At 41.6% G+C, this 26484-nt stretch overlaps 1 protein-coding gene across 1 annotated transcript; it reads left to right on the top strand.

The window, feature by feature from the left end:
- Positions 1 to 9618: 9618 nt before the first annotated feature.
- On the top strand, positions 9619 to 14634 carry FKBP1A (FKBP prolyl isomerase 1A). The gene is made up of 5 exons (XM_075176597.1): positions 9619 to 9817; positions 10478 to 10525; positions 13562 to 13674; positions 13919 to 14049; positions 14137 to 14634. The coding sequence occupies exons 1-4, from the start codon at positions 9634 to 9636 to the stop codon at positions 14045 to 14047; spliced, it is 474 nt and encodes a 157-aa protein (XP_075032698.1). The 5' UTR covers positions 9619 to 9633; the 3' UTR covers positions 14048 to 14049; positions 14137 to 14634.
- The last annotated feature ends 11850 nt before the right edge of the window (positions 14635 to 26484 follow it).

Genomic DNA, 26484 nt, shown 5'->3' with positions numbered 1-26484 from the left:
TGTTTGCGTCTTCGGATGCAAATTTTGCCCGTACTTCTCTACGGGCCGGGCTTTCAGAGCGGTCCCACCCTTAGGGGGCTGCTTTAGGATGTCCCCATGGTAAGCAGTGTCCCCCAGACTGGATGAAAGAGAAAAGAGGTTTTTTGTACTTGCGTTAAATCCGTTTCTCTGATTCCGTCTGGGGGACACTGCGATCCCTCCCTTCTGCTTTTCCTCTGTATGCTCTTGGTTGATTGACCTTTTCTCCTTGGGGCTTTTTAATTAACTGAGAGGAACAGGAAGAGGCAGGGGGATTGTAGAGGGGAGGGGTCTGTCAGCAGTGCTAAAAGTTAACTAGCTAGGTGCCAACTCCGAGCTCCCCTCCACAACCCATGGTAAGCAGTGTCCCCAGACGGAATCGGAGAAACGGATTTAACGTAAGTACAAAAATCCTCTTTTTAATATAGGCAAATTATGTTTACCTAATAATTTAACTTCCTTGAAAAACGCAGCTGAGTAGAGACAGGAAAAAAGTTGACATTTCTTTTTATTCATATTCCAGCGGAGTAAGATAACCACACATATGTAAATCAATAAAAAATGATGTTAACTAAGTTTGAGTAGGTCCCAGGTGCAGCCACATAGGAAACCTAGTTGGTAGAAGTTATAGCTCCCATAAAATCATCTCTATCAAAGTCCTCCCAGCATAACTGGAATTTGTTCAAGATTCTGAATTTTCATCTAAATGATTTATGGAACATAATATTTATTTAATGGGATGATTCACCATTCAAAACTATTTGAGGGTTTCCCATTAAAAGTCTAAGGGCCTGATTCATTATGGATCTTAAATGAAGAGGTATCTTATTTCAGTCTCCTGGACAAAACCATGTTACAATGCAAGGGGCTGCAAACTAGTTTTCTGTTTTGCATATAAGTTAAATACTGCTTTTTCATGTAGCACACAAATACTTGATAGCTTATTTGTACACTGAAATTTAAAGTTGATATTTGTGTGCTACATGAAAAAACAGTCAGAATTTAACTTATGTGCAAAACAGAAAACTAGTTTGCACCCCCTTGCATTGTAACATGGTTTTGTCCAGGAGGCTGAAATAAGATACTAGATTTGTACCAGATGGTGTGTTCACTCGCTTTTCTTTAAGCATAGAAGACTCAAACTAATCCATCTTTAAGACAAACAATTTTCTCCTAAAAATATATAAAGTTGGCATGGTGTCCTGGATCCACACCTGTAACATGCTTTTGGTGGCAAATGCTGAAATAATTAATAAAAGTTTTTTTGCTGTCCTTGATCACCTTAAGTGCCCAATATGCCCACTCCGGTGTTAGGGGTACTTAATTTAATCAAATGATGGGGGCACACTGTTGCACCTGTCTCCAAAACCGTTTACCATATGAGCATTCCCCATGAAGTTGTAAAAGGCAGCTTGGCTAGCGTGGCATTTAGGGCATCTACTGGATTTCGAAAGATCAATAGTAAATATGGTGTGGAGACAAGTAACCCTGATGGAAGATGTTCTAAAACATTTCTCTGTACGTGCTGAAAGAAAGGTGACCGTGTTTGTTTTATGAATTGTCCCTATAGAAAGTAAGGGAAGATTTCTAAACAATTGGATAATCTAGATATTAGCAAATTCAAAGGACCATCGCAATCTCTTATAATAAACTGAGGTGGCGTTTCTACCATACCTTCCTTGTCTTTTAGTGACTTCCCAAGCTAAAAAAATATTTTGAGGGAAATATAGGGGCTGCCATGGAGCTCCTCAAAGAAATGAAATTATCAAGTAACCACTATGGGCCTGATGCTGAGTTAGGAGCAAAGCAAATGAGTAACTTTGCACCTGCGCAAAACCATGTTGCATTAGTGGGGGAGATAAATTTAAAATTTATGGACAGATTTATAGTTGGGCATCTCGTAGATCAACTTTAGTTTCATTGTAAAAAATAAAATTATTGGTGTGCTAGATGAAAAAACAGCCAGTACTTGTGTACAAAAAAAAGAAACCAATATGTATTCCTTTCATTGTAACGTGGTTTGTCCAGGTGCAAATTTGCTCCTTTTTTTGCTTTACTCCTAACTCGGCATCAGGCCCTATGTGCCTATTTTCTTTTCAGACTCTGTGGCGGCACACATAAATTAGATGTACCCAAGTAAACAAATATGGCTAGAATCAAACAAGTAATCAATCAATGGCTGATCAATTCATACACATAGAAGAGATTTTACTGATCAGCTTCTGATCCTTCCAAACCAAGGGGGGCCTAATTCAGAGTGAGATGTACACCAGTTTGCATAGTGTGTTTTGCAAAATTTGCACTGCGCATGCAAGTGAAAATACTTAGGCCTCCTTACACATGAAGTTGTGTGATTGGAAAGGGAAGGGGTGTTCTAACATAGGAAATGTATATGCATGTTTGAGCAATTGCGTACTGATTCAAACTGGGCCGTAGTCGTAGATACGACTGAAAAAAGTTTTTATTTACGAGTGGTCAGGATGATAATAAACACTCGAACTAGAAAACGTCTTGTAATTAGAGGTTTGCGAATGATTCTCAGAAGCTTATCGAGAATTTAGTAGTAATTCGGCCATAAATTAGGATTTGCCAAGCTTGTTGTAGCAAAGATAAAAAATAAAATAAAATTTGTGTACACGTGTCCCAAAGTTTTTCCTGCTGTATTAGTTAGGTTATTTACATTTAACCGATGTTTCATGGCAATTGTGCTTGTAACACGTTCCACTTGCGAACATTTGACAAAAACCTTTTCTTTTATGGAAGTGTCCGAGGGGTGTGTATTATTATTATCAAGCAGATGCATCTGCTACTCATCCAGACCAGGGCGCATTTTCGACTCTGAATGCAGCATCCGTACACATACACTTGCATGCAGCTTTTTCAAACTCAACTAATGCTAATACTTGTGGTCCACTTTGACTCAAGCACTGAGTGTCTTCAGAAGTCATGACATCTAGAGGATAGTGCCTGGAGAATATATGAAGTGATGGCTATCCTGCTGCTTTGCAAATATCTATTGCTGAAGCCTGTGGAATGTGCCCTCAATATTTTTAGCACCTCACATCATTTCCTCTTAGAAGCCTGTGAAATAATTTATCTAATCCTTATTTGAAACATGTTTTTGTAAGGAGTTTTACCTTACTTGGACTTTCAGGAAGTGAAACGTTTGACAATTTGAACTTCCAAGTCTTTGTTAGGGCATTCATTACCTCCTGTTTTTGAGTCATTGTATCGGGAGTAGAATCTTATTACTTTGAAGTATTTCAACAAAAAGAGAAGCTCGGGGTCCCCAAGATATCGGTCGTGTTCAAATACCACTGTTCCGTGCCTATTCACCTAAATGGATGTGGTACCAACTGAGAATCTCCTTGTTGTCCTTTCTTACTACATTAAGTGCCAAGAGGGATTTTAGATTGTTTTCTGCCCATGATATGATTCCTGATATTTCCGCCATCATGTGCTTGAAGGCTACCAGCGTTCCAATTATCTGAAAATATTTTTAGATGTCTATGTTGCAATTGATGCACAAAGCTTTGTATTGAACACCCCACTTGCTCCAAGGTAATTTGCATGTAGTCGCTTTTCTTTAATGTTGGATCACCAGTCCAGAGACCTGATGTTCTGTGTAAGCTTGATCCAAGGATTCTGGCTTGTGATCTCATTGTTTGAGTACCTCTAGTTGTAGATTTCTCATGTGCCAGCTTGCCCATGGCAGAATAATTGTGGTTATGGTTGACAAAAATATTCCTAAGAGCCTGAAACATCCACTCACAGAACTCTTTGGTTGAGATTGGATTAGATAAGCCAGTTGTGGAATCTTTTGCCGTATCTATATTCCCAGGAACTGCAGCTGTTGAGACAGCACAAGATCACAATTGGTGAAATTTATGATCCAGCCATGTTCATGTACAATTTAAATTACCTTGAATGTCTTGGTTGTGGCACTGTGTTGTGATTTTCCAATTACAGAATATGGTACAGATCTGGCAACACTGCAATGCTGGAAGCAGCCATCACAACCACTAGAACATTTGTGAATGTTCTGTGAGAAGTTGAGAGGCCAAATGGTAGAAACCTAAACTGGAAATGGTGTCCCATGCTGAAGAATCTGAGGAAACAACAATGTTGAGGCGCAATGGAATGTGAAGGTAAGAATTCTATAAATCGGGAAATCTACTGCTCTGAGAATAGTTTAAAGGCTCCATGTGGAAATGTCTTTTTTTTTTTACAAACTGATTGAATCATCTGAAATCTAGAACAGTTTGAAATTCTCCTGACTGCTTCCAAACCACAAAAGGTTTGGAGTACAAGTCTGTTCCCCTCTGACTGGTAGGTACCTGTTCCTTCAAAAGTGTTTGTAGACTGCAGCATAATGCTTTCATTTGCACCAGAAATTGTGGGCTTTGTGATTTTACAAAAACATTTTTGGGCCACTCTCCTAAATTCTATTTCTGTCTTCCTTGAACTGTTGAATTGAAGAAATTGAAAATATTTAGCATATCCAATTTTTTGCCAAACAGAAAACAAACTGCTGAGCTCTTGTTCTTAGACTGGGCCAGAGGGCTTTTCGGGCCACCATTGTTAAAGAGTATGCAATCAACGGCTAGACATTCATTTGGTCATCTCTTGGAAAGCTGCCTATATTATCAGGTCAACAGTATTATATGGTTAGGGATATTATTGTCGACCTAATGATACTGTCTACCTAACAATTCAGAGTTGAGGCACTTTTTCTTCAATATAGCGAATACCAGCAGTCTTATTTTTTTCTTACTGGAAATATAACATATTTCAGACAATTTATAAATTCATAGATTAGAAGGATTCCATATAGACACCATGTGATTTGTAATGAGTAAACACCAACAAAGCAGGATCTGTGTATCTTTTATCACACCTTGACCCCAGAGGACAAATGCTTACAGTGTTTCCAATCAATATGGGCCTTCAGATAAACATCAGATTATGTCTCCTCCTTCCTTCACTGAAAAGCTGTCTTTACCTCCATTTGAGATACAAAATAGCAAACAGGAGAGATTTAGGAGCATACTCAATTGTTTGTTTTCCACGCCGCGGAAAAACTATTACCGTTAATACGGTAATAGTTAGCTGGATTTCAGCTCGCTGCTCAGGGAGCTGCGAGCTGAAATCCAGCGACAAAATTACCGTATTAGCGGTTTTTACGCGCAGTAACGGTAATAGTGTGACAAGCGCGAGATTTTCGGCGTTTCCGCCAACAATTGAATATGCCCCACAGTGTATTAGCTTTTTTACTTTTTACTTTAATAATGAATAATTAAAAACAATCAATCGCTCATAAAATTGAAATAAAATCCATCCACAATCAAATAAAACAGGGACTTGTACCAGATTGTCACAGAAAACAGGCATAGATGTTTAAGTCCAAATCTGTTGCAAATTAAGACTGCTTGTATTCGCTATATTGAAGAAAAAGTGCCTCAACTCTGATGTGTTTAAAGATTGGCGCCTAATGTATGTACACCATTGATGTGTTTTTTATTTTGTTTGAATGAGAAGAGAGTGAACCCTCTTCAAGTGTGTACATATTGGGAAGCAGATCTTAGAAGCGCTGATAATATTTAATCTTCAGTTGTGTTATACCTAACAATTGTTGACCTAATAATACTGTTGATGCTCTTGTCGACTTTCGTCTTTTTTGCTATGGTATTGACCATATAAATGTCAATTATGTAACTGTCGAACATATGTATCACATCCTTTTAAAAGCTACACTTCTAGCTGAAAGTGTTACAGTATTCAGTGATGCCTGACACAGAAGTTGATACACTTTCTCAAAGGATATTTGTCCCAGATTCCTCTTATTGTTCTCTTCAGTATCAAATGATCTTGCCCCACATAAAACTATAGATTAGTCTGAAGACAATTCCTGTACATTATCCCAGTCTATGGGGTATATTTACTAAACTGCGGATTTGAAAAGGTGGAGATGTTGCCTATAGCAACCAATCAAATTCTAGTTGTCATTTTAGTACATTCTACAAAATGACAGCTAGAATTTGACTGGTTGCTATAGGCAACATCTCCACCTTTTCAAACCCGCCGTTTAGTAAATATACCACTATGTGTAAGTGAAATGTTGTCCTTTTAACACCTTGAGTTGTCTGAAGCTACTCTTAAGAAACATAAATGCTTCCTTATCCAATACATTCTATATACTGGTCTGGGAGTTACACCAAACATAAGGCTTTCATGTAATCATTTGGATTATCCAATAACAAGCTCCACAAACACGATTATGTAATTTAACAGACTTCTTTCCTTCCACAGTCTCTGTAAGATTACTGAGAAAGAAAAAAATGGCTTACCTCCCTTGGCTTTTTGGGGCAGGTTCCAGCTCCATGGTGAAAGGAAAAAAGGGCGCTTCTTTAAATTAATGAAATGTGTACAAGTGTATAAAATCATTTGAAACGGCAGCCAAGGACAAATAGGACCAATGTGCAAGTGCAAATAAAATGTTGTCCGGCGCTCAGAAACAAACAGAATTTAAAAATCACTGTGTCAGCATAAACATAAAGGAGAATTTTGTGCACAATATAGCTATATTGGGGTTAAGCTCACCTGCCGGACGTCAAGGCATCTCCTGTAGGTGAGTCCCTAAGCTAGTGATACAAATTTACATTCAGGGTGTTCCATTTAAAACCTTCCCCTGAACCTCCATCTTATAAAGCCTGCAGCACCTTTGTAGGGAGTGGTCAACTCCCAAAAAACTAGAAAATGGTGAAAGGAAAAAAGGGCTCCATAGTGCAGACTTTGTCCATGAACCAAAGATGCAAAAGTGTGCAGAGTTGTTCCTTGAGCATCAAATATGGACCTTCCCGCATTTACTATCTTCTGGTAGTAGAGAAGTGCCTTGGGGAGCCACCCCTTGTCCTGCTGGGCTAATTTGTATAGAAGAGACACTGGCACTTTTCAAGTCCTCTCTGGGGGGAAAAAAAAGTAATCCATGTCCTGTATAGATTAAAAAAAACCTGACGACTATGCCATTACCTTATTCGGCTTTTAACAGGCTGGTAAAAGACAAGACAAAAAAGGAAAGGTGGACTCTCACTGCCGTTCAGAGGATGTCAACTTTTTACCTGTCTATACTGCACTGATTAAAGATTAACCCATTTCTGTGGGCTGCCATAGAGTCATCAAGGAAATTAAATGAAAAGGGAAAGAGAGTGATGAATGAATGAATGGTAAAACATAGTCCAGAAATGTGATGGATATATAGTGAAGTATAAATGAGTTTATGCAGGACACAATATTCTCTTCCAACTCTGTTTGGTCCTGGAATTGTGCTGTCGTTTCACACCTGTAAAACTCAGTGCCCATACCGCATGTTGTATTAAACTGAAGCCCTGTTGCCATCCCCAGAACAATTGTACAAGTTATAAGATAACATGCTGTCATTCTGTGCTGGACTGAAACGGACTGTCCAGGTATGTAAAATGTAATGTAATTTAGGATCATCAAGAACTAGGAGAGGGCAGTATTGTCATAGGATAGCAATGTAACACAATAATATAACATGATTTGGTATGGTCGCCACAAATCGGAACACGAGCTGCTCACTACATTCAATGCAAGGAGCAAATGTCTATCTGCATATATAGACAAATTCATAAATAAGCATTTTGGTTAAAAAAAAAAAAATCAGTAAGTGCAACAGGTAAACAATAACACATGAATGCTACCGATAGAAATTTAGAATTTAAATATCTGCCACACTTATTGTTTTCAGTCGAGACCTGGAGTGCCATCCATCTTGAGATGTGAGCTGTTAAAGGAAACATGCACACATTTTTTTTCTAATCAAGCTGCAATTGCTAAACAATGGTAAGTCCTTAGAGCAGTTGCTCCCAAACGTTCTCAGTTTGAGGTACCTTTAGGGTCTTCATAATTTTTTCAAGGAATCACTAAGGCAAAATAATTACCAAGTAGTCCTCCACTTTGCTTACCCAGCTTAGCAGCCCTGCCTGCAGCACTCCTGTGAGATTGCTGTGGCGCAGTTTGGAAACCGTTGTCTTAGAGGGTTAAACATAACTGCATGTGGGGGGACGACAGAAAAGCTTTGGTTGGTCTTGTAAAGCACTTGTAATTAAATCTGTAGAAATTGCATCTCTGTTTGTTTCATACTTGTAAGCATATGCTAATATAAACCCTCTACAAAATTTGTATACATAATAGTATTGGGATTGGCTGCCTACATGTTATTATTATTATCCTTTATTTGTTAGGCGCCACAAGAGTTCCGCAGCGCTGTACAATGCACAAACAATAGACAGTACAGGGTAAAATATTACTGAACAGTAAACAAAAATACCAAAACTTCGGAAGCTCCAAGCAGGCTGATGCAGAAAAGACGGAGCAGAAGATTAGGTAAGGACACAGGAGGGAAGAGGGCCCTGCTCGAATGAGCTTACATCCTAAGGGAGGGTGAACAAGACTCAGGTACAAAAGGGGCCAGATGATGTAAAGGAGAGAAGAGGGGACGGGAGGGGAGAGCGGGTTAGGAGGAAGGATGGTAGGCTTTGAGGAACAGGTGGGTTTTTAGTGCCTGTTTGAAGGAGCTTAGAGTGGGAGAGAGACGGACGGAGCGAGGGAGGTCATTCCAGTGAAGCGGGGCTGCTCCGGAGAAGTCTTGGATTCTGGAATGGGAAGAGGTGATTAGAGTGGAGGAGAGATGACGGTCATTGGCCGAGCGCAAGGAGCGGGCAGGAGTGTGAATGGAGAGGAGGTTGGAGATGTAGGGGGCATTAGACTGGGAGAGTGCCTTGTATGTGGTGGTCAGGAGTTTGAAGATGATTCTATAGGGGATGGGGAGCCAGTGTAGGGTAAGGCAGAGAGGGGAAGCAGAGGAGGAGCGGCGAGAGAGGAAGATGAGTCTGGCAGCCGCGTTCAGAATAGAGCGGAGGGGGGCGAGGTGGGGGAGGCCGGTGAGAAGGAGGTTGCAGTAGTCGAGGCGTGAGATAATGAGAGCGTGAATGATAGTTTTGGTTGCATCCTGAGAGAGGAAAGGTCTGATGCGGGCAACATGTAGAATGTATTCAGGCAGACAAGTAAATATACTTATTTATTTTGTTAATTCTTTACTCCAAGCATTATTATTTTTTATACTGTGATATTTTTTGGGTAGAATCTGGAATTGGGAGCTACAGTCTGAGATTTCAGTTGCATTTATCATCATCCTTATGGTGTGTTTTTTTTTTGTTTACCCTAAATGAAAAATGTAAGACAGTATGTAACCCGTTAGGCAACATTTTATATCTCGTAGTTACACAACAGCAGGAGATCCACAGGTTGACTACTTTTGATTTAACATAAGTGAGCACACTTGTGTGTTTGTATTACAAATTTATTCCTAACATAACAAAGGACTTCGTTAATATGGCCTCAAGTCACGTGTCCATTTGTAAACTAAATATTAGGTGGCCATTTTTCAAGTTGGAACCCCACCTGGGAACGTCATACTCCGCTATATGATATAAACAGTGGAAATAACAGAATTGCCAGTATTTAAAATGGTCGATAATTACGTCACATCCGCTGTTTAACGCTCAAAGCGTCTTTTTGGATATTGGAGTCGTGATGTCATCCGAGCATTTACCAATAGGGCGAAGGCATTTAGACGGCGTGCCGCCCTTGCATTACGTCACTACGTTTTCAGAGTATTCCGACGCGGAGGCGGCGGCGCATATTTTTTTTAGACTGTATCTGCCAGTATCGGTGAACGGGATGGGAGTAACCGTGGAATCCATATGTCCTGGCGACGGTAGTATTACTTCCATTTATACCTGCGACATAATGTCTAGGATTCGGCCGTAGCAGAGGCATGTGATATATTTTTCGTTATGACTGTGTTATAGTAATGGGGGTAGATAGGGCCGTGATACATATAATAGAGCTGCATGTGACCTATACGTTTTAATAATGGAGAGATTGGGTCGGGCGCAATCCATTTATATTTAGGATGTGATAATGGGGTTATGGAGACGGGATGGGAGCCGAGAGTTGATCAGCACAGTATCGTGTGTTAGCGGCCGTCCATAGAGCCCTATTGTCTGTCTAGGGGACGGCCTGAGTCCACCAGCTTTCTCTTGGTTTCAGGTAACGTGAAGGCTTATGTTCTATTTGGATGCACATTTGTTTAAGGAGAAGTTATTTAAACGGATTTATCCATAAATAGATGTAAAATGTAGTTATGGGGAACTAGATTGAACATGGGGCCAGTAATAGGTTTTAGCAACATTAATACCCTATAGAAGGGACTTATTTAATCAATCTGTTTAGTGATATTAATTGAGCTCTCTTAACCTTGCACCACCGTTGTTAACTGAGGGTACCTGCGTCTATTCAATGACTAGTATCCAGATATAGAATCTGCAGGTGTGTTCAATCCTATTATGCTGATAATGTCCCCATTCTTCCTCAGGACAGACATTCCCAAAGAAGGGCCAAAGAGTAGTGGTACATTATGATGGTAAGTGTAATGTTACATCCATATGAATTTCATCTAAATTTTATGTTCGCTGTGTTTTTGTTTTTTTTTGGCTAGGTTTAATGCTGTCGTTTCCTGTCCCTTCGAACAGGGAAATGTCATTTAAATGTAGAAAGTGAAACTGCTGAATGCAATTAAGAGGGCTAGAACCAGGGACTTAGGAGACAGAACAATGCTGTGAATTTTACAAAGGTATTACATTAGCACAGGTGGTGTGAATTGCCTAATTATGAAGACAGCTGCTCTGCTGCAAAGTAGTAACTTCCTGTCTGGTAAGCATCCTTTCCCTCCCTGTTGATACGTTGCTGTAATGCAAATATTCACACAGGAATACAGAACTTTACACACTGCACTACAGCACGGTTTACTGCACGGTTTACTGCACATGCATGACAAATGTTCATGTGTACACTCTCCTTACCTGCCTGTCTGCTTACACTCTACTTCCTCCAGTACTGCAAGCAGTAGCCATACTGATTTAACCCTTCCTGTGGTGGATATTGCAGTGAGCCTGCACCCTTGTTGTATTAAGCCCAACCTACATTTATAGTGCATGGCCATAGTATCGCTTCAAAAGGGGGTCTGGTTTTTGCATTAGTACTGAGCGAATGTGGTTTATAGAATCTGAGCTCTATAGTTAGTAATGGTGACCGTGATACACACCTCTACCTATTACACTATGTCCATTAGCATTGTACATACAATTAAAACCCATATGATATGTTACATGCAGATGTTTCTTCATTAGTACCCTATGCACAGCATTAGATTGTCATATTGCTCTGTGAGGGTTATTAATATTGCATTCAGATGAAGACTTACACTAAATCATGGCAACCAATCGACGATGAAAGCTAATGTCTGGTTATGTTATGGTTTAGTATAAATTTGCAAGTAAATACATAAACTTCATGGACTCTTATCAATACCAGGTGTTTCAAAATTAAATAACATTGGGGGGCATATTGAGTGTAAAACTCTGACAATCAGATTATACTTATGAAGGGCTGCAAATACTCAACTGGAAGAAAAGGGAATTAACAAACCTGTTATGTCTGTCTGTGTTTGTAAATTAGTAGACCAACCCTAAATTTAAATAAGAGAAAACACCAGAACTAGCCAAACTGCAACACTACATAAGTTTGATCTCTTCATACAGAAATAAACATGCACACATAGAACAGTGATGGGCAACAGGCGGCCCTTCACTTATTCAACTGCGGCCCCCAGCTCCTTCCCGCTTTATTGTCAGACTTGTTCGTTATAACTTGCAATACTTGTTTAAAATGCCTTCTGATATGTTATTACACATGTGTATTTCTTTAGTTAAATGTATTTTCAACTTATTGCGATTAAGGATAATGTGTGCCCCTTCTGAAGGCTAGAGGGCTGCCCATGAGGCCCTGAAATGTATTTGCTTGCCTATAACTCATATAGAGGATAATATTGCAGTTCTTTGCTTCTCACAGCAGATGATTTAGAAATAAACGTTGCCCAGGAGCAGTTACTTTGGTGACCATTTACTGTGATTTTTACAGGCCTGTGCCATGTTTTGTTTTTTAATTGGCTACCAGTGTGTGTGGCCATAAACGCAGCTAGTATCAATAAACCCTTGATACACATTTAAAATAACCCTCTCCACAAACTGTACAAGCTACTATTGTCCCACATGCCAGTATCCTTATACTGAAGGACACTATATATATTGCTGGCATGGCTTATAACTTCAAGTCTCATGTTACTAGCACCTCTGTACATGTTGCTGCTTGCTTATCAGAGTAGCTAATGTCTGTTACAAGTGCTTTTCCAGCACAGGATATCTGCCTGCCTTGTTTGTTCCGGAGTCTGGGCTGCATCCTGCCTCACTTCCTGTTGCATGAAGCTGCAAATCTTTTGTCCTGTAATTCTTGATTCTCTCACTAAACTATTATTCTTAGAGGTAAAGTTTGCATGGCAACTGAGGTGTGCCTAAATAACCCTACATGGATCTGATTTCTTTACCTCCGGTGTAAAGAAAGCGTGTAACTTGCACATTAAAGGACCCCTTCAATTAAAAAAAAAAGTTTTCTTGCATAAGAACTACTAATGATATTAACAAATTCCTTGACAGAACTGGACATGTTTGGCATTCTTTTTGTTTGCTATGCAGCCGAATAGAGGCTATTGTTATGTTAGTCTTTTCAGACTTGGGTGGCCGCTGTCTGTGTCATTCAATATTCAGTAGGCTTAAACAGTATGCGTACTGAGCACTAACCACACACAATCTAAACTTTCAAATATATTCAATTCCAATTCTGTCCTGAAATCTCCTATAATGTGACTAGCCCTGTAAAGATATATTCATCCATATTGTTGTGTAGTATTTCATTCAGGTGGGTTTGTTATATGAGCGTCCAATCTGACAGTGGACCTGTCATGTATTTTATTTATATATTATTCGAATATTAATGGTACAGCCTGTATGAAGCCTACACACACACACACACACACACCATTCTAGGCATTAATAATGCATTTAAGCACTAGTAAGATTAGCTGTTGGTGTGGTTTGTCCTCTGGGTTGTTGAGATTCGGTGGGTCTACGCTCATGTGATAATTCAGATCCAACAAGCCGTCTATTGCGAGTTTTTAGTTTGATGTTACACAAAGGTCTAAAAGGGTGATTTGTCAGTAAAATTTAAATTGACTTTAACCTAACTGTCGGAGCTACACACCACAGCAACTGATGTTTCTCCAGACAGAAGAGTCTGGGATATTTGTATATGCTGAGCAGCAGGCCGTTATTGCAGCTCTCTGCTGAGCAGGTTTGCTACTTGAATTGGAGAATCCATGTACCTTGAAGAGGAATTCCCAGAGCTCTACTTTAATCCCAGTATTCAAAATACTATACCTCAAATAACTGAAATCTTTACACGTAAAAGCACTGCTACTGTCAAAACTGTATTTGCTTAAGTATGCCTGGCATTTTAAAGTTATGTACCATATATGATTGTTTGTTCTCCTTCTCTGCCTATTTAGGGTATCTGCAAAATGGGAAGAAGTTTGACTCTTCTCGGGATAGAAACAAGCCTTTTTCTTTCGTTATTGGAAAGAATGAGGTGATCCGTGGCTGGGACGAAGGTGTTGCACAGGTGACTTTCATTTAGTTTTGCTTATACAATTTAGTAACACTTGAGTTATTGGCATATATTATATGGTGACCCATGACATGAGTCACTCCATGATGTCACTAGTTCCTAGTTGATTATTGGGCTGCATTTTTCATGACTATAGCTTTAGATTGCCAAATGGCTGCTTAGGCAGTGTGCAAGCTATGAATACAATTTCAGCATATTAACTGCAAACTTCACTGTCATCATGTTTTCCATTATACAGATCAGCGTGGGGCAAAAGGCACGTCTTACCTGCACCCCGGACTATGCATATGGCAGCACAGGACATCCTGGCATCATCCCTCCTAATTCCACACTTATTTTTGAAGTGGAGCTTATTCGATTGGATTGAGGGTCAGTTTGCCCTTCCCCCTTTTCATCCTTTTTAACTGTTCAATTTCTTTACTTGTCTGACTGTTGCCCCCGCTCCTTGTCTTTTAGGTGCTGTGAGCTGTCTGCCTACAGTGACTATGCTGCCATGTGAGCAGAGTGCAGAACACAGTGGACATGCCGCCTTACCCTAGCCTCCTGCACACTTATACATATTGCCTTTTTGTCTTTCTACCTGGGTGGCCTGGATTTTTCTGAGCAATCCCACCAAATATTTTGAGTGTTCAGGAGGCTGCAACCATACACCTATTCCACATCCAGTCAATAACATCACAGCTCTGTAAGAAGGATGGAGTTATGCTCTTACATTGACCACCTGCTGAGGATGCCAACCCAAATGTACTAGAGGAATAAAGATGGCACTCTGAGAGTCTGCTCTAGCTATCCCTGAGCTGTTTGCCTCCGCAGAGCCTGCATTCCCTAGATGACTGGTCCTCTCTGCGCCGCATGCAGCCCCAAGTGCACGCAATCCACATTAAACAGCTTTTCTCTTAACATGGAGGTCTCGTGTCTACTGTGACTTCACAATAAACAATCCTTTTGATCATGCTTAAGTAGTTGTGGTTCTACTAGACAAGTATTCATAAGGATGGTTGCGTGTTGGCAGTTGAAATTGACAACTTGTGTGATCAGGGGTGTCTGACACCCTGTGGATTTCCAGATGGTGGTGTTATGGCACTCGTCTTGTCTGGCAACACACAGATAATGTACATCTGTATGAGCTTCTTGCCACAATAGTTGTGCAAGATTAAAACAGAGAAACCTAAATATTATGGAAGGGTGTTTGTGATGCTTAGGACATGACTCAATAAGTTCTGCCTAACTGGTGGCCGGCAGTAAGCCCCTGCCTCCAACACTGCCCTCTGTAAAGCCAAGTGGTTTCACTCTCTCTTTTCAACAACCATTTCATTATTTAAAAACCCTGACATTGCAAATATAATCTATGCAGTTTCAATATGGAACATCTGTCCTCCGTATGTGAAGTTACTGTACTTCAATTTGCTGAAATTCTGATATTTTTTCTCCATTGTTCTCCACACCTGCAGATCATTTTTGTCCCTAAACTGCAGAACACTAACCAAGAGAGGGATTAAAAGTAACGGAAATGTGAGGAGCAGCAAATGGAGGCTGGCATACTGCCATGTTTGTGGGCAAAAGACAAAGGCTGTACATGAAGCTGATAATCTAGACAGGGCTGTATGAAGTGGGCATGAAACCTGCTGAGGCTGTTGATGTATGTGCTGGTCATGAACGGTTTTGAGAGCAAAAGGCTGCAGTTGGTGGGCATAGGAGTTAGATGACTTTTGTTTTTGATAATTTTATTTAGATTTCATTTTTTTTTAAAAAAATTGCAAAGAACAAAAAGGGATAGTCTAGGGTAAGGGAATATTAACCAAACTGGGCGGTGAACAACTCATTACAACACTGTCTAAAGAGCAATGCTTGCACTCATCAGCCTAGGCTGTCTTCAGACAGTTTCCTGGTCGTTGTCCTTCCTTCAAACATGGCTGTGTGTTAATCGTAAGAGTATTTTTCAGTTCTAGTGGTGGGGTTGAACAGGTTTTTGGTCATTACTGGAGACTCAAATGCCATTAATTTTATGACATAGATGGTTGGTTTATTAACTAAATTATCAGCTGGTATCTAATAGTAATGCATTCCCAAGCAAAGCCCAGGCCTGTGTACTTGGAGGAAGTCTCTAATGATTTGCAAGCACTCTAGTGCTATTGCATTGTACAAACTGATCAGCTTTGTATACTATTGGCACACAATGTGGGGCCAGGAGTCTGTCTAACTAAACTAGTTTTGGCCCTGTCACACTTGCATGCTATTATATAATTATCTGTCCACTTTCTTTATGATGATTTTAACTTAAATAGTATTTTTTATTGATTTTCTAAAGGATTAAGGGATATAGAAAGCAAAAAAAGAAGGGAAGGGCAAGGAATAAAAGGAAGGAGTACATAGTGGGAACACATGTTTAACACTACTTTATATCAAGGAGAAAACTAACGCATTTTGTCATCAAGGAAACACCATATTTACTGAGACTTGAGAACTTCTGATGGTGTAGATAGGGGGGCTCTATAAGTGAAAATGGGGGGGCTTGGGAGGCAAGGTTAAGGCGAGCAAGCGGAGCTCCCTCAGTAACATGTGCCAGCTATATCACTTCATAAGCAGCGATGTTGCTGTGGTAGAGTTATGCATGCCCACTGTTTCCATCTCATAACTATATTGAACTTTACTACTTTTTGAACAGATGACAGGGTTGGGGATGTCCAAGATTGTGCCATAGTCTCGTGAAGCTATAAATATATGACCAAAAACACATTTAGCATGTACTGTGGGGGATAATGGCGCAGGAGGGCAACACAGCTGCCAACAAAACTTCAACTGGGTGGGCCACATTTTATGAAGTCTGACGAATAAGGTATAACCTGTTAATTTTATCAGCATGTCTGTGTGGTTCACCCATTTGGACATGAGTTCAAAAGATAGCCATCCACTGTTCAGCAGAGAGATCTATATGTGGGTCTGCTTTCCATTGCATCTGTACCTTAGTTTTATGAGGGACAGAAGAAGGGGTGGTAAAGCTACACCTAAAAGATTTCGGTGGTAGACATTGCAGTGACTACCACCAACCCGGCACCATTTACCCTGACATGGATTACACGAACTTCTGAACCCAGACAGAGTGCCAAGTTCGACTGTTGAAAAAGCTGAACTTGCTCCAGTGCGATGAATGAAGATACCAGGACGCCTAAATGATGTCACTTTCAAGAGCGGCGGTAGTATTTCTGGTGTTAAAGGGATAATCCCAGGAGGCGCTGTCTGTAGAATGTGTTTTAGTAACGCTTCTACATTGTACCCAACCCAAGGATATAGCCTCTTTATTATCTCCTTTTGTCAGTATCGTGTATATTGGGGTCGGGGGTGGCAGGAGATTGAAACCCTGTCTAGAGAGTGAGGTTGGCTAAAGTCTTATTTGGCGATATTTATAGAAATCTTGGGCCGGAAGGCCAAACCTGTCATGGAGCTGCAGAGAAGAAAGTAGGCCTTGGTCATTAAAGAGAGCAGCAAGCTTGACTACACCTTGTGATCTCTGGAGATTGAGGTTGAGATCTGATATTATCTTGGGGCTATTGAGACATTTCTGGTAGGGACCAAAATGTCAGGATTGGGTGCTAGTACTTTATCCCAGATTATCTAAGAATCTTGTAGTCCGAGGTATCGGAATGCTGGGGGGGTCGCCAGGCTTTAGGGACCCAAAGTAGGTCTGCCAAGGGGAAATTTGAGTTGAGTGCTTGCTCTAGGTCGACCCATGGTTTTTGGAATGGGGGGCGAGGACCAATCTGAGTTGGGCAAGCAAGTGTCATGGTATTTAACCAAACCTGGGAGAGTTAAGCCACCCAATTGCTTAGATGGACACATCCGGGCTTACACGGGGGGAGGGGGTTTGTTCTTACATAAGTAGGTATTCATAATGGAACAAAGGTTTAGGTATGGCCACCGGTAAGGTATGAAATGGGTATATCAATTTTGGCAGCAGCGACATTACTTTGAAGACTGCAAGTCTACCCAACCAGCAGACCTCGTAGCATATACAAGCCTTTGTAAGAGTAAAAAGTTGTGGAGCTAGGGCCATACAATTGAGTTCCAGGGTTTTGTCCAGATCTGGGGAGATCTGCACACCCAGGTATGGAATAGCAGAAGTTTTCCATGAATAACGAAATTTGGCACGAAGTCGTCTTACCTTAGCTGGGGGAATGTTGATAGGTAAAGCATTCAATTTGGAAGTATTGAGATTATAGTAAGGCTTGACTATAGGAGTCCAATATTACATGTAGGGACAGCAATGAAGACTCCGGGTCAGTGACAAAAGGAAAACGTCATCCGCAAACAGAGATAGCTTATGCAAGGTACCATTCAGGGTGACGCCTGGGAATACATCGGAGCCTCTAATGGTTGCTGCCAAAGGTTCCAAAATAAAGAGGAGCAGGGAAAGGTGACAGCCCTGTCTGGTTCCATTTGTTATTGGAAATTTATCAGATAAGAATCCATTACTGAATACTTTGGCTGTGGGGTCAGAGTATAGTGCAGAAATAGCTTTTAGAAATCGACCCCTAAACCCAAACCATAGAAGGACACACTGCATGTAGCCCCAATGAAGTCCCTTAAGATAATTTAAAATTTCTCTGTTATGGCACCACTGAATGTGTTTTAAAAAATTTTTATTTTGCATGAGTGCATTAAATATACACCATAATTTCATTGCCTTGTTTCTAGGGATTCTTGAATAATGAGCAATAATCATATTCAAAGTTATAATATTATCAGTAATTGTAACTCCTCTATGTTTCTCTTTTCTTAAATACATTGGTTATTCTGCCCAAGCACATCAACTGAACAGTGCCTTTTGGTGGCCAAGTTGTTACAAGAATTTGTAGTGACTATGGAGCAGGCCTTTCTCAATGCAGTGTCCAGGCCTCAGCTTGAGGTTAGTACTAGACAGAGAACAGACACATATTCTCTTAGCTGAAGTATAGCTGATCACCACTATATTGCAAATAAAACTTATTTGCCCTTTAAAATATGCAGCACAATGAGTCAAGCAACCCTCTCTTATTAAACTGCACTGACCAGGAAAAAAGGATACAGCATGTTTAGGAAGGACAGTAAAAACGGAGGAGTGTGAGTATATTTAAAAAGCTGTTTTAAGACCTGCTGAGTGGGAGAATTTCTGAAACTAGGACAATGTAGAATCCTTATGGAGACAGATGCCAGAAAAATACTGATTCATGTATTATAGTATAAACAACCATAGTTAAATTCAATTATTACAAGTTAAAACAAAACTAGAGAAAAAAAAACAAGCCTGCGCTTGGTATATCCCATATTATATATGGTACCAGCTGCATGGCAATAAGCCCGCACTCGGTATATCCCATATTGTATATTGTATGCGGTACCAGCTGTGTTGCAATATAAATGCCCCTATATGTATACGAAACAAAAAAAAGACAGTGAGCAGCACTTATCCTTAACACCGCATCTGTGTGTAGCAAAATTAAAATTAGGTATTAGTTCATAGTTTGATCAAAAAAATTAAGCCTGCATCCCAGCGTCAAGTGCACCTCATTACATGCAGGTCCTACACTGACCTATATGCTTTAATCACCATTAAAAATTCAGCTAAAATCAGAATCACTCACCTCCCAGGTATAGGGGTTTACATCTACCAAGAGCTGGCTTGTGAGCCACACCAAAATAGAAAGGTCAGCAGTGTAACATATGGTCGTTCTCATGGGTGGTTTTAACTTTCCAAATACATAGTGGGACAATGCAACTAGCTAGGGGAGCTCTTCTGGGCTTGAATCTATCTAATACAACTTATATCTAATAGGAGAAGGCATGGTAACATTTGACATTTTAACATTTAAGTAGTAGAAAAGTATCAAAACGGGTAGGAAAGTATTTGCATAAAAGCACAGTGATGAAATGCAAAATTTAAAAACAAAGATTATAAATACAGTTGCAAATACCACATGGGAAAAAATGTGGCTAATTAAGAAAGTATTAAACAATGGTGAAAAAAGTGTTTAAATTCTTAAAACTGGTAGCAACTGAAAATTCATTATGAATGTGCAAGGAATTTAGCAAAATATGTAAAAATAATAAATTGGGCTAACAGAGATGGAAGATGAAAATCGATTGCAAAAGACAATCATCCAGCCACTAACAATCGTTGTGACAATTCTAGTTAAAGGTTTTTCTTTGTTCTCTTTTAAATGTAGTTTGCTAATACAACATGGCACCCGTGAGCTTTAATTTAAAAGATCCAGTGATACCTGGCCTTCTGAAGCACTGTTTAGTTTGATTGCAGACAGTAACAGACACTACCACCTTCTACTTCAAACTTTATCGTGTTACCTTCTCTGCAGGTGTTAGTACTCATGACTTAAACGCTTGCTGATTCAAGCTTGCTGATTCAAACTCAGATGAGAGAGTTTATTGCCGCTATTAGATCAGTGTTGGCTGACCTGTGACCAGGTGTTGTGAAACTACATGTCCCAGCATACCCTTCCAGCAATAAGCTGCTATCTATTGGCAAAACCTGCCTGGGAGTTGTAGTTTCACAACACCTGGAGTGTCACAGGTTAGCCAACACTGTATTAGATGCATGGTTGCAATGAACTGTATGATTTGTAGTTTCCAGTCACAATAAATGCTACTAATGATGTGATATCACTACAAATCCAGAAAATTGATACTTAGATAAATAGGTGCTCCTACATTTGGGAGTCTGAATAGTAATAGAACAATAAAAAATACAGATATTACTGGGGCAAATATTAGCCTAATTGCAAATATTATTTAAAGATGGAATTATCTTTTAAATATTATAGCTTAAAAGTGCATGTTCAGGGGGCTTGGCTAAGATACGATTATAACAGCAGGCACAAAACCAGAGCTCCATCACCCTGACAGGATTTACTGATCCGCATGGGGATATGCTGACCTCCAGCTGCAGCTGGTCTCATCTGGATTCAGAAGGGAGTAATCTGGCGCTCACTACCCTGACGGCAATGAACACGTAGCACCGACACAGGCGGAGCCGAGTGGCTACGGCCTGCCCCCTGCACCCAGTTCACCTCTACGCTAAACTGCCACATCCCCTCCATCAGGACACACTGGACAGAGGACCGGCCCGATCCAAGGCAATGGGGCCCGGGGGTTTGCCTCCAGCAGATTTTTACACCCCCAGCTGGAAGCTGGCATGTTCCCTTCTCCCAGCTCTGCCCACGTGATGCCATCTTTTTCACTGGCAGTTCTCCTCACAAAGATCCTCTATACCCGCACTGGCACTGCTAAAAAGGTGTCAGGAGGAATGAATTCGAGGAGCAGTGGCTGGCAGTGACATCCAGAGGTAGGGCTGCCTCAATACCCTATTGTTCATCCATGACCAGCATTGCAGTGGTCCTTGGAACCCAATAGTCTCCAGCCCCATCACCTCAGCCCTTCACTGCCCACCTGGCTCCTGGCTGCAGATGCCTGCATTACTGCCCCCTGACTGTCATTACAAGGTCATCTGAGCCCCTGAAATGACTGGCTTGAAGTGACTGGATGCAAACAGAACTGTTTCCTATCACGCGTTTGGCTGATTATTGGACTGACACACCCTTTGCTCACTCAGAGCTGCTGACCACCCTGCCATCCTCTGTTATTTCACTGAAATCATTTGGATTATACTGTCCACCTTCTTGAGACTCTGGGGCTTCCTGCCCCCTTGACCCTCCATGCTTGGCCATGACTCTGGGTCCCTGGGGCTTACCACAATAGCTAGGAAGCTCCTGACCACTGAGTGGTTGACTGTGACAAGGGCAACTAAATCCACTGCCCAGTTCCACCTCCTTGTCACGTGTCACGAAGCCTGAATTTGAAATAGACCTCGAAGCCCCGCTGTAGATAGACTTACCCCCAAAGAGGTGCGGAGTCTAACGTTAGAGAGGTATTCACCAGGGAACCTTGCAAGGGAATATGGACTTAGCTGCTCCCTAGCTGCAGGTCGCAAGACTGTAAGGGGGATTAGAGAAGGTTGAGATGGAACCGTTGAGTGGAGCAGGACTGCTGGACGATAAATGCAGAGGTTCAGGTGAATGGCAGTGAGGTCTTTAGAAAGCGTATAGCTGAGAACAGGACTGATTATGAGGCACGAGGTTCCTGCAACAATACTGCAGGTCTTCATTGTGGAACAGGTAAAACAGGATACCCATGGGCAGACGGGAGTCAGAGAGAACAGCATCCTAACAGGTAAGGAGACCTGAAGATCTGGCAACTTAGTAGAGAAGCAGGTGCTTTAAATAAACAGAGCTGAAAGGCAATTAGCCAATCAAGAGAAAGCAGAAAGTGTTGAAAAGACCAGGTGTGTGCATGCTTAGTTCAGACCAGCAAGTGTGAATGCAGGGAGTGAAAACCAAGGGAAACAGGCAAGAACAGTGACCAAAATGCAGGTTAGCTGGTGCAATGTGTGACAGTACCCCCCCCCCCCCTACCCTTTTAAAGGTGGGCACCGCACACCTAAGGCCTCGCTTTGTTGGGATACTTGGCATGAACTTTCTTGACCAAAGATGGAAAGATGGAGTGTGAACATCAGAAGCATCCACCCAGGACTGTTCCTCAGGTTCATATCCCTTCCAATCCACTAAATACTTGGTCTTGCTCTGAAAGGTTTTACAATCCAGGATCTGGGAAATCTCGAATTCTTCAGATTGCTGAACAGAAGGAGGAGGAGACGTATCGTTAGCAGAAGAAATCCGGTTAATGATTAGGGGCTTGAGGAGCGAAACATGAAAGGAATTTGAGATGCGGAGTGAGCTAGGAAGCTTGAGTTTGACAGATACTGGGTTGATGACCCCAAGAATTCTGAAGGGTCCAATGAATCGGGGGGCGAACTTCATGGAAAGGACTCGTAAGCGAATATTTTTTGTGAACAGCCACACACTGTCCCCAACCTTGTGGGGAGGAACCGCCTCATGTTTTTATCGACAAAACCGTTTATAATGGGAAGAAATCATCTTGAGACACTTAATCGTCTGGTTCCAAATAGCAAGAAAATCGCGATGGAGATCATTAGCAGCCAGAACCTGGCTGGGAGGGAAGGATGAGAACTTAGGAAGATTAGGATGAAGGCCATAAACAATGGAGAAAGGTGTGGAAGAGGTGGATTTGTGATAGATGTTGTTATGGGCAAATTCTGCCCAAGGCAAAAGATCTACCCAATTATCCTGGGAAGCCGAGGAATAGAGATGAATTAAAGTCTCCAAATCTTGGTTCAGTCTTTCAGTTTTACCATTGGATTGCGAATGGTAAGATGACGAGAAGTTCAGCTGGATATCCAGGAGTTTACAAAGAGCTCTCCAAAATTTGGATGTAAATTGGACACTTCAGTCGGAGACCATCTCAAGAGGACATCAATGTAAGCGGAATATTTACTTGACAAAAATATTTGCTAAACAGAACGCTGATGGAAGGACAACAAGAGGGATTAAATGCGCAATCTTCGAGAAATGGTCTACGACCACCCAGATGGTGTTAAACTTCCTACAGGAATAAAAATTCATGGATGTGACCATGGTTTGGATGGAATAGGAAGCGGCATGAGAGGACCAACAGGAGACTGGCAAGAGGTCTTATGTCGTACACAAAGATGGCAAGCCACCACAAACTGTTTAACATCCGACCTAAGGGTGGGTCACCATCTCCGAGAGATGAGTTTAATGATTTTGGTGGATCCAGCACAACCAGAAAATCGAGAACTGTGAAACCAACGCAAATTTTTTTTCCAAACATTCCGAGGCAAAAAATTCTCCCAGGAGGCAGTACTGGTTCAGGAGACAAAGACGTAGCCTGAAGAAATTTGGGTTAGAAAATAAGCTGATTCACAACATCCGGAGATTCAGGTTCACAAGGGAATGTCCTTCATAGGGCATCAGCTTTTTTATTTCTTAAGCCCGGCCAAAAAGTGACCCGTAAATTAAAACAAGAAAAGAAGCGAGACCACTGGGCTTGGAGGGGGTTAAGACATTGCGTCGACTGAAGATACAGCATGTTTTTGTGGTCGGTAAAAATGGTTACTGGAAAACGTGCTCCTTCCAGGAGATAGCTCCATTCAGAAAGTGCCAACTTCATAGCTAGGAGTTCTCTGTCACTGATGGTATAGTTCTTTTCAGCAGGCAGGAATTTGCGTGAAAAGAATGCGCAAGGATAAAGCTGTTTCCCAGCAGAGAAGTACTGGGAAAGAACTGCGCTAACTCCCACTGCTGCAGCGTCTACTTCAACTAAGAACAGTTGAGAAGGATCAGGTTGTTTGAGAACTGGAGCTGTGGAGAACGCCTTCTTGAGGGTGCTAAAAGCAGACAGTCAGCTGGGACCAATTCTTAGTGTCGGTGCCTTTTTTGGTCAAAGCAACAATGGGAGCCACAATAGAAGAATAACTTCGAATAAACTGTCTATAATAGTTGGCGAACCCTAAGAAGTGTTGAATGGCTTTCAGGCCTAACAGAATAGGCCACTCAATGATGGCTTGCACTTTCTCAGAGTCCATATGTAAGTTGTCTCAATGTATCCTAAAAAAGAAAGTCTCTGTGACTTCGAAAAAACATTTCTCGTGCTTGCAATAGAGGTGATTGGTCTCGAGAGAACCTCAGCAACATGTTGTATGTGAGAAGGCAGATCCGGGGAGAAAATTAAAATATTATCCAGGTAGACTACTACTGAAGAGTGAAGAAGGTCTTTGAAGATCTCGTTCATAAAACTTTAAAATACCGCAGGAGCGTTAATAAGCCCAAAGGGCATGACCAGATATTCGTAATGGCCGTCTCTGCTATTAAAAGCGGTTTTCCACTGATCTCCTTTTCTAATTTTGATTAAATTGTATGCACCCCTCAGGTCTAAGGGTAAAGATTCGAGCCCTTTTTATCCGGTCAAACAGCTCAGTTATCATAGGAATTCTGAGTAATGGCTTTAAGACCCCTATAGTTGATGCAAGGGCGTAATGAGCCATCCTTCTTTTTTACAAAAAATAAATTGGCACCGGCTGGATAGGAGAAAGGACGAATGAACCCCCACGGAAGGTTTTCTTTGACGTAATCTGCCATGGCCTCCGTCTCAGGAACCAACAGAGGATAGACACGGCCCCTGGGTGGCATCTTGCGGAGGTAAGACTTCAGACTTCTGTTTATCAAAAACATCAGCAAACGTGGAGTATTGGGAAGAAAGAACCGCTTTGGTAGATTCCTCAATAGTAGCAGCAGAACGTAAGGGCTTAACATGTACAAAGCACTCGGAATAACAGGATGGACCCCAAGACAGAACTTGAGTGGATGGCCAATCAATATGAGGTGAATGCAGACAGAGCCAAGGATAATCGGACTGGAGGTGTGCGACAACACATAGAAAGATATTTTTCCAAATGCAGAGCCCTGACTTGGAGAGACAATGGTTCAGTTTGTGTCAGAATTCTCCCATTAAGAATCTGACTCCCATCAATGGCTGTGAGCAGCACTGGGGTAGGTAGTAACGTGGTAGGGAGTGACAAGGATTACACTAGATCGGAAGAAATAAAGTTCTCGGCTGCCCCAGAGTCCAGAAGAGGAGGCAGTTGTCTAGATTCCCTGGGACCATGAAGGGTAACGGGAATTAAATTAGCAGACAATTTATTTAATTCTGGAGAGGACTTAGAACTCCCCAATCTGACCATTCGATCATAGATTAGAGTTTGGCATTTCCCTGGCGTTTAGAGCATGAGACCAAGCGATGCCTGGGTTCAGCATAATAGAGACAAGTCCACTCGAAATTCTCCTTCTTTCTTCAGGAGAGAGCCTAGAGCGCCCTAACTGCATAGGCTCCTCTATTGCACTAGAGTGTAGGCTATGGGAGGCCGTTAACACAGGATTCTGCTGAGAAGGTTTTTTCTCTGAAGCCCTCTCTTGACATCAAAATGTCAACTCGGTGGCACAATGATATGAGAGCGTCTAGAGTAGTAGTCAGTTCCTGCAAAGCTAAAACATCTTTAATTCGGTCAGCCAGCCCTTGCCAGAATGTTGCCACGACGGCGTCATTATTCCATTGCAGCTCGGATGAAAGTGTACGGAACCGGATAACATGTCGAGGGTACGGGAACCCTGTCAGGGTCTGCGTAGACTTGAAGTGGCTGAGGAAACACGCCCTGGCTCATCAAAATGTTTTCAGAAGGTTGCAATAAACGCAGCACAATCCTGCAATAAGGTATCGTTCATCTGCCACAGAGGGGAAGCCCATGCCAGAGCTTGTCCAGAGAGGAGTAATATGATGTAAGCCACTGTAGTGCGATCAGTGGGATAATTTTGCGGGAGTAGCTCAAACTGAATTAAACACTGGTTCAAAAACCCTTCACAAAGTTTAGGGTCACCATCAAACTTTTGAGGAGTAGGTAAACTTAGAAATGAGGAGGATTCAGTCTGGGCAACTTCACTGGACTCAGAAACTGGTGGTGCCTGGGCGACCGATAAGGCAGTTTGCAGAGAATCTAACCTAGAGGCTAGGGCCTGTAGCCATTGAAGAAGTTGCATTTGCCTAGCATTCTGACGTTCACTGTGACCAGGTGTTACAGCATGTCTTTAACAGACGGTTCCCGATCAGGGTCCATTCCTAGTTTGAGCCAGGTCTTACTGTCACGAAGCCTGAGTCTCTCGAAACCCCGCACTTACCCCCAAAGTGGTGCAGAGTCTAACGGTAGAGAGGTATTCACCACGGATCCCATCAAGGGAATATGAACTTCGCTGCTCTCTAGCCGCAAGTCGTGGTCCTCTAAGGGAGATTAGAGCAGGGTGAGATTGAACCGTTGAGTGGAGCAGGACT

The sequence above is a fragment of the Mixophyes fleayi genome, chromosome 6, assembly GCF_038048845.1.
Source record: "Mixophyes fleayi isolate aMixFle1 chromosome 6, aMixFle1.hap1, whole genome shotgun sequence".
Taxonomy (NCBI): domain Eukaryota; kingdom Metazoa; phylum Chordata; class Amphibia; order Anura; family Limnodynastidae; genus Mixophyes; species Mixophyes fleayi.
This window is presented reverse-complemented; position numbering and strand designations above follow the sequence as displayed.

Coding starts and splice junctions, on each gene's coding strand:
- FKBP1A (XM_075176597.1), top strand. CDS start 9,634: ATGTCATCCGAGCATTTACCAATAGGGCGAAGGCATTTAGACGGCGTG. Junction 9,818..10,477: donor ATCCATATGTCCTGGCGACG/GTAGTATTACTT, acceptor ATTCTTCCTCAG/GACAGACATTCCCAAAGAAG. Junction 10,526..13,561: donor AGTAGTGGTACATTATGATG/GTAAGTGTAATG, acceptor CTGCCTATTTAG/GGTATCTGCAAAATGGGAAG.